The sequence below is a fragment of the Muscardinus avellanarius genome, assembly GCF_963383645.1.
Source record: "Muscardinus avellanarius genome assembly, chromosome: 10".
NCBI classification, from domain to species: domain Eukaryota; kingdom Metazoa; phylum Chordata; class Mammalia; order Rodentia; family Gliridae; genus Muscardinus; species Muscardinus avellanarius.
In genome coordinates this window covers 30,121,986-30,137,606 of record NC_137796.1, presented here as the reverse complement: position 1 = coordinate 30,137,606, position 15,621 = coordinate 30,121,986, and the positions used below count along the sequence as shown (strand labels likewise).

Here is a 15,621-nt window from a genome sequence, read left to right as displayed (position 1 = left end):
CTTCCAAGTGCAGAAATAATTATGTCAGGAATCACACATGATCCCCAAGGATGCATTTTGTTATCGTGCCTCTTTCTACTTTCTCCAAAACCTAGATGGGATCCAATCTCTGAAGCCCACCCCCACATCTAACTTCTTCAGGAAGCTTTATTCAAATAACATTATCTGAGAGTCCGCTATGTGCTAGAGACTGTGACAAGACTTAAATATTAGAAAGGATATTATAATGCATAATTCATGATGTTTTTATTTAAAGAACCATATAGTAGAAAGAAAATGAGAATGGGTGAAATAATGTAAGGAGGTAGCTAGCTAATAAGAAACAAGTTCAAATGGTGTGAGATATGAACCAAGAATATAAGCACAAAAATATTCTATCAACATAGAAATAGTAATATCATCCAGTTTGACAGGAAAACTGGGTTGCTCACATGCCCCCAAATCCTGTAGCTAATAAGGGCTTGAACCAGGATTTGAACCACACAGATTTGTCCTAGACTTCATGTGCTGAGCTGCATAATCCCTGCAGCCCACAGCCACAGCAGCAAGTCAACTGTTAGAGCAAGAGGAAGATCCTTTCATAGCTCTACCTAGTGTTAAATGAGCACTTGTTCTATGTACACACATAGGAATGAGATAAAACTTGAGAGTCATCATTGAATACACACAATATCATTATTACCATTTGAGGAAGCAGAAGCTGAAAGAAGTTAATACATTGCCCATGTCTCTCAGCCAGACAAAGGCAGGACTAATATTTAAACCTAGACCATGTAGTTCTAGAATCCATATCCATATTGCCTCCAGACTTCCAATCCTTTCTTTCTCAAGAGGTGGACTGAGTCAAGTTAATTTTGAGAGGACATTGAGAAGAGGGCTGATTATTGATGATATGCTGAAGGAGCTAGAATGCACCTGTGCTGACAGATGGCAAGGTCTTAGAAGGCAGGAGCTGTGTGGGATGGTAGTATGCATCTCCTGTCCATAACCCCAAGTTCAGATATGTACATGGGGGAACTCAGCACATGCTAGAAGAATAAATGAGTGAGAATGGATGAGGCAGCCTTTCCTCTTTCTTGTGCCTTCTGTTAGTGGGAGAATACTTGAAGGAAATTAAGATGTGCATTCCCAATTCATAGCCATCTGGGCTCCTGAGCCATCATAGTCCACCATATCCCTGGTCCAAGCTACCTCCATCCCCTTCCTATCTGCACCAGAAGATCCTGATGCAGTGCCAGAGCTCAACAGTCTTCACCACTGTTTCCCATGCTTACCGGCAGCCTGCTTCTCATGGTCAAGTCAGCAGGAGTGTAAATATTTAGGTAAAGGCAGTCTTCAGAAAACTTGAGGGGAATGTTTTCCTTTCTGTTGGTAAAGAGCTCTGAGAGGACTTGCCCTCCCACTGCATCTTGGGAACACCTGGGAGGAAAGAAAGAAGAGCTTCTGAAATTTAATATTCCATGAAAGACTTCTTCAACCAGATTATCTCAATGCTGAACATTTTTTCCTGCAGAAGGTTTGTGCTAGTGTGGACAGTCTCAGCAAAACATAGTCCTAGTCCTATCTCAGCCACTAATGTGCTGAATGAGCATAGGTGGTGTTCCTTTCCTGCTCTCAGCCCCAATTTGTCCTGTCTAAATGTGAGGAATGGTATCTCTAGGGATTTTCAACCATGGAATGCTAAGACTCGCTCTTCATCCTATGCCAGCCAATCACTGTTGCCTGCCCTGAAAAAGAGGTCTCCAAGACATAATTTACAATGAAATTTGTAACAATATTTCTGGAGGAAAATCTAACAAAATATACATTATAGAATCAGAACTATCACTGCCTGAAAGCTATCCTAAAATTCCATGAATATGTGTCATAGTTTATATGTTCATCATTATGCTATTTATAATGACAAGAATATAAAAACAACTTAATTACACAAAGCAAGAAATGAGTAAATTAATTACACTTAAATACCCATTAATGCAGACATAAACTTTCGGGGAGGGACATGTAAGTGTATAGAATAAAGCTGATTATTTACAAATTAATGAGCAAGACAGTTATTCTATTTGTATATATGATCTAATATATACAAAATTTGCAATAGATGAAAGACTGGAATCCTGATATAAAATACTGATGCCTGTTTGCCTTGGCTAGTGGAATTGTACAGTATTTAATTTTTTACCTTTGCTTTTATTTATTTTCCAAGTTTTTTGTGATATGTATGTTTTAGACTTGCAATGACGAAGTAAAAATATTATATATTGCTGTGTGTGGTGGCTTACACTTGTAATCCCCGCACTTGGTAGGCAGAGACAGGAGGATCGCACAGGTTCGAAGCCAGCTACACTGGCTTATGAGACCCTGTTTCCAAATAAAATGTATAAAATAAGTTTGGGAGTGTAGCCTGGAGGTAGAAGGGCTTCCAGGAACCCCAGTACCACCACAAAAAAAGTTATATATTATTATTTGAAGAAAAGAAAGAAAAGAAGACAACCAGATAGAATCCTGGAAACTCTCAGAAGTGCATTGCTGAAGATATAAATAAAGTCTGAATTGCCAGACCTCATTCATATATGTGTCTGAGATGCTTGGAGTAGATGTGAAGTGAAATGGAAATTTGAGGACTTCCAGGAAGATGGCGACAGAGAAAAGCGGTGCTTACGAGTCCCACTAACAGTTGATCTCTATTACCACAAAATCAGCACCTCTCATAGCCAGAAAACACCATCATAAAAACTGTAAATACAAGGGACAGAGAAAAAGAGTTCTGTAAAACAACCAGACACCAGAAAAAAACCAGCCCGCAGTGCCATGGCCGGAGCCGCGACATGAAGCCACGCAGGCACCATCTTCCCTTACAACACCAGGCTTCAGAAAGGAGGGGGACTCAGAACAGAGCTCAAAACCAGAGAGGAGATACGCTGGCCCCACGGCCGAGGACGCGGCAGCAGCGCCATACTGCCGGCGGCAGTGGCGAATTCACCTGACAGCTCCAGACCAGCGCACTCAACAAGCCACTAGGCTCCAGAGAGGAGGGGTGGACAGCAAGCTGAGGTGAGCAGCTGCAGAACAGCCGGGTGTAATTCAGCAGTTTTTTCGGCACAAGGAGCGTCTAAAGCTCCCTGGGGCCGGGCTCAGCACACCCTTCAGGGACTCAGAACAGAGCTCAAAACCAGAGAAGAAACATGCCAGCCTCACGGCCGAGGGCATGGCAGTAGTGCCATATTGCCAGTGGAGGCAGCAGTGAGTTCACCAAGTCCACTACAGCTCCATCAGCACACTTAACAACCGTAAGTCAAATTGTGGCCCCTTGAGGAGAAATCCCAGTACTGCACTCCCAGGGACTTGCACAGATAGTCTCCCTGGGTCAGAGATTTTTGCAGTCCAACCCAGTAGGGGGGTGGCGGTGGCAGAGATATCACATCATAGTTGCAGCTCCCTGTGGGAGAACGCCCAGCCTGGCACCCCCATGGTCTAAAACAGCCTCGATTGACTCCTTGGGTCTGAGACTTTGCAATACAACCCAGTAAAGGAGTAGTGGTGACTGAGATACCACAGACTTGAGATCTAGAGCACTGTAAGTGAAGTCGTAGTAACCCAGGGAAGAACCCAGAAAGGCACAAACTTCCAAAATCATGGGAAAGACAAATAACAATGGAGCAATGAATACCCACAACCCCACAACATCAGAACCTGATAACACAGAAATTCGGAATTATCTAGAAGATCAAATCAGGAAAATAACTGTAGAAATAATAGAGGACTTTCTAAAAGAATTCAGAGAGAGTCAAAATGAGATAAAGGTTGCAATCATTGAAGTAAAGGCCCATTTTAAGACAGCTAACCTAAGAATAATTGGAATAGAGGAGGGAAAAGAAGGTGAAATCAAAGGGATCAATAATCTCTTCAAGGAAGTGATAGCAGAAAATTTTCCAAACATAAAGCAAGAGGTCGATACACAGTTCCAGGAAACTTATAGAATTCCCTTTATACAGGTTCAGAGAAGAGGATCCCCATGCCACATAATTGTCAAAATGACTAATGTGGAAGCCAAGGAGAGAATCTTAAAGGCAACAAAAACAAAAGGCCAAGTGACATTCAGAGGCAAACCTATTAGAATCACTCCAGACTTCCCAAACCAAGTTATGAAAGATAGAAGGGCTTGGAGTAACATATTTCAAACTCTGAATGAAAACAACTTCCAGCCAAAATTTCCTACCCAGCAAAACTATCATTCAAATTAGATGGGGAAATAATAAGCTTCCATAACAAACAAAAACTGAATTTATGTCTTCAAAACCAGTGCTAGAGAAAATACTCAAGGAGATTAACTGCAAAGAAGAAATAGATAATACATGCCAGAACCAAAGAAACAAGATTTCCCATCCAGCATAGAACTAAGCAAAGAAGAATAAACAGTATCTCAAACAGAAATACAATCTTAACACATTAGGAATTAAAAATTATCTCTCTATAATCACACTGAATGTAAATGGCCTCAACTCCCTAATAAAAAGACATAAAGTGGCAAAATGGATTAAAAACCAGAATCCATTGATCTGCTGCTTACAAGAAACACACCTTACAAGTAAAGATAGGAACAAAATCAAGGTAAAGGGCACTGAGTGTTCACATAAGAAAAACAGAAAATCTTCAAATAAATAACCTAACAACACACCTAAAAGCCCTTGAAAAGCAGGAACAATTGAACCCCAAAGCCAGTAGAAGACAGTAAATTATTACAATTAGAGCAGAAATTAACAAAATAGAGAATAAAAAAAGAATACAGAAAATCAACAAAACCAAAAGCTGGTTTCTTGAAAAAATTAACACGATAGATAAACCACTAGCCAACCTAACTAAAAAAAGAAAAGAGAGAGAGAGAGAGAGAGAGAGAGAATCAACCCAAACTATGAAGATAAGGGATGAAAAAGGAGAAATTACTACTGACAGTGTAGAAATCCAGAGTATTATCAGAAACTACTTTGAAAAACTATACTCCAACAAAATGGAAAATCTGGAGGAAATCGACAACTTCCTAGATAAATACAACCTTCCTAACCTAAGTTAAGAAGATATAGAACGCTAGAGAAACCAGGCCCAGTAAGACCCTGGGTCCCAGACAGGGGTCGCGTGGAGCACACCAGCCGGGGCTCAGGTCGTGGGACCTGGGCCCCTGGCCAGACTGTGCGTAGCACACCAGACCCCTGGAAAAACTGGCCTGGGTCCTGGGTGGGGGTTGCGTGGGGTACACCAGCCGGGGCCCGGGTCATGGGACTCTGGGCCCCACGCAGAGTTGTACGGAACATGCTGGACCCATGGGGAAACCGGGCCGGGTCACAGTGCTACTGAGTGCCTGACCCCACTACCTCCTCAAACCACACATACTGTCTTCTCTTATTGAGAAAAAAAAAGGAAAAGAAAAAGAAAAAAGAAAAATACTGGAGAGGGGTTAAGAAGGCTGTTGCAGATGCCAGGATACTGGAGATGCAGACAAAACTTATCCAAATGCACTGGAACTTATGGAAAAATTCCCTGTGAAGGAGGACTGCTGTTTCTCTATATTGTTAAGAATCTTGGACATCACCTGTAAGGAGAGAGTTTAGGGGAGACCAAGGAGAAAGGCAGTGTTGAAAGCAGTCTCTGCGATGGCGGTGGGGACTTGTAATCAGGAGAAGCAGAAATCAGATCCTACCAACGTTATTTATTTTTTTTTTGGAGAAATTACACCAGATGTCGAATGCTACCGTTATGCATGCTTAGGAACACTGGACAGCATTCAGAGTGTAAAAAGAGCTTGGGAAAGATTTGAAATGGTGGAGGCAGTGGCAATGGCAGTGGCCAGTACTCAGGGGAGGCAGAGATCTGATGTATTACACCTGGAACCTTTGAAATAATAACCCCAGAGGCAGAATGCTTCCACCACGCACCCTCAAGAACATGGGACAATTGGTTGGGCGAAGAAGACAGTGCTCGGATTGGAGCCTGTCGAGGGGTGAGGCTGGTGATGGACACAGCAAAGCTGGGATTGGAGCCTGCCATGAGGCAAGGCCGGTGCTGGAACCTCCGAGGCCGGGATCGGAGCTTGCCGAGGGGTTAGGCTGGTGCTGGGGCCAGTGAGGCCGGGATCGAAGCCTGCCGAGGGGTTAGGCCGATGCCGGGGCCAACGGCCGGCATCGGAGCCTGAAAGGAGGCAAGGCCACTCCTGGGGCCTCTGAGGCTGGGATTGGAGCCTGCCGAGGGGGTAGGCCGGTGCTGGGGCCAGCAAGGCCGGGATCAGAGCCTGCGGAGGGGTTAGGCCAGTGCCAGGGCCAATGGCCAGCATTGGAGCCTGCCATGAGGCAAGGCCACTACTGGGGCCTCTGAAACCAGGATTGGAGCCAGCTGAGGGGTTAGGCTCTTGTCGGGGCCAGCGAGACCAGAATCAGGGCCTCCCATGAGGCAAGGCTGCTGCTTGAGCCAGCGAGTTCTGGATCAGTCCACCGGGTAGCCAGGCCACTACTGGGGCCGTCAAGAGTTGGATCGGTACTTGCAACGCAGCATGCACAGAGAAATATCGCAGAAAATAAAAATCAGATGCTTCCCCTAATCAGCAAAAACTAGGAGGAAAGGGGCAACAAGAAGAGGTCGAGCTATAGAAAGGGCCCTATAGTGAAGCAACTAAGATAACCAATCAGAGGGTATGTAATAGGGGAGGATGGAGCCTCTTTAAAACGCAGGAGGTACATAAATAAATGTATCAAAGTTAATCACCAAACAAGCATGGGATCGAGGGAGGGGGAGGGAATGGGTTGGGGGCTGTATGAGGACTAATTGGATGATGTGTGCTTGTATATCCTCTCAAGTCTTGTATTCCAAAGTGATATATGATTACAATGCACCAATTAAAAAAATAAAAAATTAAACAAATGAAGATATAGAACACTTAAACCAACCAATAACAATCAAAGAGATTGAAACAGCAATAAAGAGCTTACCATCAAAGAAAAGCCCAGGACCAGATGGTTTCCCAAGTGAATTCTATAAAACCTTTATGGAAGAGCTAACAATACTCCTCAAACTATTTCATGAAATAGAAAAGACCGGGACTCTTCCAAATACATTCTATGAAGCCAACATCACTCTAATACCCAAACCGAATAAAGACAGTTCAAGGAAGGAAAGCTACAGGCCTATATCTCTGATGAACTTGGATGCAAAACTATTAAACAAAGCACTAGCAACACGCATTCAAAACCACATCAAGAAAATCATACACCATGACCAAGTAGGGTTCATCCCAGGGATGCAAGGCTGGTTCAACATATGAAAATCAATCCATGTAATTCACAATATAAACAGAATCAAGGACAAAAATCACACGATCATTTCAATAGACGCTGAAAAATCATTGGATAAAATTCAACATCCATTTATGATAAAAACACTGCAGAGAATTGAAATAGAAGGAACACATCTCAACATTATGAAGGCAATCTACAATAAGCCCACCACCAACATCATATTAAATGGGGAAAAACTTCAAGAATTTCCTCTAAAAATAGGAACCAGACAAGGATGTCCATTATCACCACTTCTCTTCAATATAGTACTAGAGACTCTAGCCAGAGCAATAAGGCAAGAAAAGTAAATCAGAGGAATACAAATAGGAAAAGAAGAACTAAAACTTTCACTATTTGCAGATGACATGAAATTATATTTAGAAAACCCAACAGACACAACCAAAAGGTTTATAGAACTGATCAACAAATTCAGCAAAGTATCTGGATACAAAATCAATCTTATAAATCAGAAGTTTCCTGTACACCAACTATAAATCCACTGGAAAAGAAATTCAGAAAACACTTCTACTCAGGATCTCCCACAAAAAAATAAAATACTTAGGAATAAACTTGACCAAGGAGGTAAAAGATTTCTACAAAGAAAATTAAAAAAAAACACTGAAAAAAGAAATAGAAGAAGATCTTAGAAGATGGAAGAATCTTCCATGTTCATGGATTGGCAAAATAAATATCATTAAAATGGCCATCCTTCCAAAAGTGATCTACAGATTTAACGCAATGCCCATTAAACTACCAAGATCTTTCCTCACAGACATAGAAAAATCAGTCCTTAAATTTATCTGGAATAAGAAAAAGCCCAGAATAGCCAAGGTAGTTCTCAGCAACAAAAACTATGCAGGAGGAATCACAATACCTGTCTTTAAACTATACTACAAAGCCATTGTAATAAAAACAGCATGGTACTGGTACAAAAACAGATACATAGACCAATGGAGCAGAATAAAAGATCCAGAAACAAGTCCACACACTTTCAGCCAATTGATTTTTGATAAAGGGGCCAAAAACATACACTGGAGAAAAGATAACTTCTTCAACAAATGGTGTTGGCAAACCTGGTAAACCATATGCATAAAATTGGAAATTAATCCCACTTTCTCACCCTGTACAAAAGTCAATTCAAGATGAATCAAAGACCTGGAAATCAAACCAGAGACCTTGCAGCTCCTTGAAGAGGGCATAGGTCCAACACTGCAACACATAGGCACAGATAAACACTTTCTCCACAAGACCCCAAAGGCACAACAAATTAAAAGGCGAATCAATACGTGGGATTACATGAAACTGAAGAGCTTCTGTTCAGCAAAGAAAACTGTCAAGAACCTCAACTGAGAGCCAACAGAATAGGAGATTTTTGTCACCTATACCACCGATAGAGGACTAATATCTACAATATACAGAGAACTCAAGAAACTCAACACTAAGAAAACAAAGCATCCAATAACAAAATGGGCAAGTGAACTAAATAGACACTTCACAAAAGAAGAAATTCAAATGGCCAATAAATGCATGAAAAAATGCACAACATCATTGGCAACCAGAGAGATGCAAATCAAAACTACCCTGAGATTTCACCTAACTTCAACAAGAATGGCAATCATTCAAAACACAAAGAACAACAAATGCTGGCAAGGATGTGGAGAAGTGGGAACTCTAAGACATTGTTGGTGGGATTGCAAACTAGTACAACCACTTTGGAAAACAGTATGGAGAATCCTCAGAAGAATGGGAACAAATTTACCATTTGATCCAGCAATACCACTTCTGGGTATCTACCCAAAAGACAGGAAACCAAACTTCCAAACTAATGCATGTGTATCTATGTTCATAGCTGCACAATTCACCATAGCCAAACTATGGAACCAGCCAAGATGTCCATCAACAGATGAGTGGATTACAAAACTGTGGGATATGTACACAATGGAATTTTACTCAGCCATTAAAAAAACCTCAGTTACATCATTTTCAGGGAAATGGATGGAAATTGAGGACATTATGCTAAGTGAGATTAGTCAGTCACAAAAAATAAGAAATCAGATGCTTTCCTTAATACATGAGAGATAGGGAGAAATGGGTCATAGGAAGAAGTCTAGATGAAAAAGGAAATCCTATAGAGGAGCAAACAAGGCAACCTAAAGGAGGAGATAGGAGGGGGGAAGAGGAAAATTTCTAAAACACACAATGTACTTAAACATATCTAAGTCAACCACTAAGCCAAGCAAGGGAAGGAGGGAAGGGGAGGGAATGGGGTGGGAATTGGGTAGGGGTTAAATCAGTGATGTGTGCATGTCTGTACACACAAGTTTATTACCGCAATATGATGTATGAATATACTGCACCAATAAAAAAAAAAGAAAAAGAAATGGAAATTTGAGGCTTTTGCCAGCTCTCCAGTATAACTGGGCACACCAATACCTGCTCTGTCCACGACTAGTGATTTTGACACCAATGGGAGTTGAGAACTTGCCAAGTCAACCCTCCAATGAACCCACCACTCACCCAAACATACATTCACCCACCCCTCTTCTCAACCACAGAAAGCTTCAAGTTAAAAGAGATAAGATCACTACCTCTTATCTCAGAGGTTTTTTTTTTTGCTGAAACACTGACCATAATCTATTATATCATAATATTTTATTTATTACCTTGCATAATTTTTAATCTCTCCTTTCCTCCTGGAATATAAGTTCATAAAGAGAGGTATCTTTGTTTTGTTCATTAATGCAGTCTAAGAACTGAGAACATGGCTGACACAGAATAGATACTCAAAAATTTGTGTTCAATATGGGACCCTAGAAATCTATGACAGCTCCAGAATGTCTTCAAAGTTCTGTGATATTCTTGAGTTTCCAAAACAAATTAGAGTAAATTGGAGAATTGCCTTGACTCCTTCTTGCATCTGCCTGTAACAAACCTCCTCACTGACAGAGGCCACTCCCAGACCCCTGACTTACATAGGAGGGTAGGAGGTGGCATTCTTCACGTAGCTCCATGGCTCTGCAGGCTGTGGTGGAGTGAATCTCAGGGATCCAAGAGGAGGCTTGGCAAAAGGGATGCCCAGGAAAACGGCCACAGGCTGTGCAGATCCTGCTAAGCTGACGAACTTCCCCAGCACTTTGCCATACACAGTGTCCACCACAGGTGGTGAGGATGGGTGTCCTGCTGGACATGGAGAGAAAATGAGGACATCAGAGGGGAAAGGTGATGCTTTCTAGGCGTGTGACCTTGAGTAGGTCTCTAAGACTTCTTCTTATGTATAATGACGATAAATAAAACCGACCTTCCTAACTCTGAAGGCTGACTGAAGGAGTATATTTGATTTGAGGTATAAATTAATTCAGTCAAAAGTAAAAGAAAAAAATGAGAGTTTCTGCCTAAAAAGAACAGAACATTTTTATTTCTTCTGAGAAGTTTCTGGAAGCATGTATCTATTATGATCCTATTAGGATCTATTAGGATCCTGGTGCTGAGCTGCATGCTGGTTGAGAGAATGAAAAAGAGGTGTTCCCTTATCTAAAGAGGGGTGACCTGTAGGGAAAAGGAATTTCAGATATCCCTAAGTCATGCTGGGAAGAAAAAAAAAAAACATGTCCTGTGAGAGAGAGAGACCAGAGAGATCAAGGAGGTGCTGCAGGAGATAGGAGAGAGGGAGAGAGGGGAAGAGAGAGGAGAGAGAGAGAGAGAGAGAGAGAGAGAGAGAGAGAGAGAGAGAGAGAGAGAGAGAGAGAGAGAGAGGTTATTTTCTGTATCTGATGCTTTGGCCTGTCAACCTTGCTGATCCTGCGTCCTCCAGGGTCCAACCCATCCAGAGCCAACCACTCCTTGTATCTGTTTCTCATACCTTAGGCCAGTATCCACCTGCCCTAAGCTTCTAGACCAGGAACCAGACAGCTAGAAAGTTCCTGTAGCCTCAAAGTCCAGTAAAATAATCTAACCTGCAAACCCTCTGCTAGCTTCTTTTGGCTCTACTCTTTCTTCTTGATAACATACAAAGCAGCTCTTGCCTATAGCAATCCCATTTCCTTCTTCCTCATTACTGACCATTGTTACAGTGTGATATGATATGGTTTTGGGCAAACTGTCCCTGAGGAACCCTGTTAGGGTTCTGGACGCAATTTCCCTCAAAACACAAAAAAACCCCAAAAGAGAAAAACATAAAAAACATGGGTTCTTGTCCTGAGCTAAGTATAAATACATATTAACCTGGAGTCTTGCTGAAGATTTAAAGAAATTTATAAAAAAGATAGAAATACAGAAGATAGTTAAAGCCCCATGCCAGAATGGCATGGGGGGGTGTCAAATTAATGCCCCAACCCAAAGATACAGGGTGGACCTGACTTTTTATACCCATGACCTCCATCTTGGTTACATATTTCTGACATAGTAAAACTCCCTGTAATGTTCCTCCCCTAGCAAGGTGTGGCAAGGTGTCTCCTTTCAGGAAAGTCAACCCCTCCTACTATCCTAGCTAGCTTATCCAATTTTTATGTAAACCTGTCTTTAGAATGAAGATGAGGAAGTCCTAGTTCCCCTCTCCTATAGGCTTGCTAATTACCTTTAGCTAGGTTAATTTACATGGGAACAATTGCCTGCTTCTAGGCAGAAAACTAGTCCTTTCACAGATTTGCCCCTCACCCAATTTTTGGAATATATTAATAATCATAGTTTTCTCAAACCTTCCTAGGCCATACTGGTACAACCATGGTGGGTTCCATGTGTTTCATCTCACCCCAATGCTGTGCCCTCATCCCCAGGACTGTGAATAGAAAACTGTTTTGTTGTTGTTGTTGTTTGTTTGTTTGTTTCCAATGGCTAAGGGCTCCTGCTCTGATTTTACCATATATCAAAATTTCCATCAATAGACTTCATTTCAAATTAGATTTGATTCTTTCTCTGTAACTTCTCTAGACCAGACACCATCTTCAATACTTAAAAATAACCACCCATTTCATCTTAATTAATCCATGATGTGGTAGGTCCTATTTTATCCCCTTTTTAGAAATGGGGTAACCGAAGCACAGTTAAGTAAGTCACCCAAGGACACCTAGCTCAGATGTGTTTGGATGCGATTCAGACTAGCACCCTGTTCCCTGAGTTGATGCTTTTAATACTCTGTTAATCCACCCTCCACAGCCAGATTTGGATTATTAATCAAGAAAAAATAAACTGAAATCTCTTCATTGCTCATGTCTGAGACACGTTATTGTTATTTCCTTGTTCTTTTATAGCTGATATGCACAGCTGTGGTTTCAGGGCATTCACTCTCTCCCCTGGAGAGGCTGGAGGGTTTTGGCCACTCCAAGTCTATTTCCAAGTCTAGGTCTATGTCCAAGAATAGCAAGAGAGCACAGCTACAGAACCGGACCTGTCCCTCCTTTTCCATTTATGTTTTGGTGCCCACCTTAGCCCACTCTAAGGAATTTCCAATATGCTCCCTGATTTTTATGTTACAGGAGGACTCACCCCAAGCCGAGTAAGCAGAAAGGGAGGCCAAGACCAGAGCATAGAGCCACATCCTGGAAAAGCAGCTGCTGTATTCTGTGCTGTGCCTGAGCTGCTCAGAGGGAATGTGCTGGCCCTGCCAGGAGCACCAAGCCAACCTTGACTCTCTCCCCCTCAATCCAGTTGCATAATCAAAAATGAAAGAAAAGCTCTCCCTTGGGACCTTGAGCCACGCCCCCCCAGACTTTACCCTGCTTTATCTGAACAGTCCCTACCCACTCTCAAATTACAGAGGACCACAGGCTTGTCCAACAACTTCTTATATTAGACTTTTTCCCCTGTTTCACTCTCATCTCAGTGCCCTGTGAGTTTTCCAAAGGCAGGTTTTCCAAAAGCAGCCAGAGGCCTGAAAGTGGGGTGAACTTTTATCCTGGGGTCCTCAGAACAAATTGAAAAACTTTAAAGCAACTCACAGGTCCAGGTGCTCAGCAGGGAGATCAGGACAACTGAGCTTCCATGGTCTAGTATGTTCTAGAGTTCCAGTATTTTAAGGTAGAAGTGTTCATAAAATTTGCCTAAAACCATTCAGTTGCATAAATTACTCTTGCAATATTTCTGTGTCGTGGCCCAGGGTTCTGGGTCAGGGAAACTATGACTTTGTGGAGCAGTATTTTTTTTTCTTTTTTGGGGTGCTTGGGATGGAATCCTGGGGCATTGTACCTTGAGCTGTATCATCAGTCCTATTTTTCTTTTTCAAGTCTTGGGATGGAAACCAGGGGATTTGACCTCCGAGCAACACCCCCTGCCCTATTTTTTAATTCTTGTTAATTTGAAACAGGGTCTCACTAAGTTGTGGAGGGCCTCACTAAGTAGCTGAGGCTGTTAGTGAACCGTGATCGTCCTGTCTCAGCCTCCCAAATGCTTGGATTACAAGGGTGTGCCACCATGCCCAGATCCCATCCATATTTTTTATTCTTTATTTTGAAATAGGGTCTCATTGAGTTGTAGAGTCTCATTAAGTAGTTGAGGCTGTTCCTGAAAGGCAATCCTCCTATCTCCACCTACAAAATGCTGAGATTACAAGCATACACCACCATGGCCGGCAAGGAGCAGTAATTTTTGAACCAAATATTTTTCAGTAATTAACTTCATCTCCACCATCCTAATGCATGTCTCTGTTTATCTATCTGTTCATCAAATGTTTACTCAAATGCCTTTCCTTTGGCAGGAAAAAAAAAAAAACTGGAAAAAAAAAGAAGTCCAGGCTCTAACCTGTGTTCTGTGGGTATAGTTTTCAGGTCATAGATGATACGTATCCTCCATTCTAGCTGTTACAGAAAAAGGGGGAACAATATATAGTATTGGTTTCTAACATAGCTATTTGGTATACTTTTATCTATCCAAGTTCTACCTTCTCTCTCCTGCCCAGGAACCTCCAGTGTGGAGAAGCAAGTTTTCTCTGTTATAGTGCTGCCCTCTGCTGAACAGTAGAAAGTTCACAGATCAAAAACTAATGTGGTTTATCCTTAAAACTGTTCTTTGATTTGGGGGATTGGCAATAACATCATCAGTCTCAACTTCCAAAGCAAACTTTGGGTGAAAATACACTGTTAATGTACGGAAATAAATAGGTTTAAACTAAGAAGAACCAACAGAGAGACCACACACTCAAAAGGAAATTTGGTGGCCATATTAATATCACAAGAATGAATATTACATAGAAAAAGATGCATGTTACATAGTGACAAAGGGTCCACTCACCCAGAAGACATATGAATCCTCCATGTGTTCATATCTATAATATTGTCACGGGTGCCCACCATGATGTCTCAGTTTGTCCTCCCAAGAGCAGATCTGAGACTAGGATTTGATTATAGTCATTCAAATTAGTGGGGTGGGGTGGCCCCAGGAAACCCTGAGAAGAGAGGAGAGACAAGGAAGGTGTTCTGCCCAAACAGCTATGCTGTAGCAGGCTTCTAGTGGATGAGTGAGGTCATTCCCACTGAGGACCAAAAGGATAGAGATACCAGAGCTATTCCCGCAGAGGAGAGAGGGAGGTGGGCTATTTATATACCAATTCCCATCTGTTATTGGGCAAGGGCTACTTTAGGGCCTTAGGAAAAAGCATCAAAGCACATTCAAATAAACTGGAAATGTCTTGGCCTCAGCAGGCTAATTTTCATATTGTTGTTCTGATGGTATATGTAGAGTTATCCAGAAATGAGAGACTCAAGAGTCCAAGGGAAAGGTTGAAGCCTTTATTACCTGGCCAGTGGTGGAGCCCTCAGTCTAAAATCAGACCAGAGGGGTGCCCCGACTGCCTGGGGTAGGGGACCTATAAGAAATAAGCAAGCCCTTTTACAGAAGTGGAAACTTGCAAGTTAGTGTGTCTAGGGGGTCAGGTGCTGGGTTAGGCTCCACCCAAGGTCAGAGGGTGGAGGAGAGCAACACAGGAATTTCAGGTAGGACATAACCTGTTAGCATAGGGCAGGGGAGTGGTTCTCCAGCTGTAATTAGTTCTTAGAGGTGCAAGATTAAATTTTAGATTAGCTGCTTGAAATAGGAGGGGGTTGTGTCCCGGAGGCAAAATGGAGTCTCCTCTGCTTCCATAATGAAAACAGAAAATATCATTCATTATTAACAGTACTAGGAAATAAAACAACAATAACTTCTTTATATACTTCTCAAAGTCCCAGAATCCTTGAATATGCTAATGTTGATAGGAGGTGTCTTGCTAAGAGGAACACAATTTCTGGATATAAGGCCTTCTTCCCTCCTTCCTGTCTACTGGTAATCAAATGTTTTATGGAGTTAGTGTTAGCTTATAAATGAATGTGGT

General features: G+C 42.0%; 1 protein-coding gene across 2 annotated transcripts in view; it reads right to left on the bottom strand.

Annotated features, from left to right (window-relative positions):
• The window catches only part of LOC308269222 (liver carboxylesterase 1-like), a gene marked incomplete at both ends in the record, with an annotated part of 43,938 nt that extends 31,083 nt beyond the window's left edge, over window positions 1-12,855 (bottom strand). The window contains 3 exons of one of the 2 annotated variants that reach the window (XM_080704477.1): window positions 1,275-1,419; window positions 10,295-10,502; window positions 12,804-12,855. In XM_080704477.1, the coding sequence (XP_080560603.1) occupies window positions 1,275-1,419; window positions 10,295-10,502; window positions 12,804-12,855 (405 nt within the window). The remainder of the gene's footprint in view (window positions 1-1,274; window positions 1,420-10,294; window positions 10,503-12,803) is intronic. The other variant, XM_080704478.1, reaches the window with a different exon arrangement.
• Between the last annotated feature and the right edge of the window lie 2,766 nt (window positions 12,856-15,621).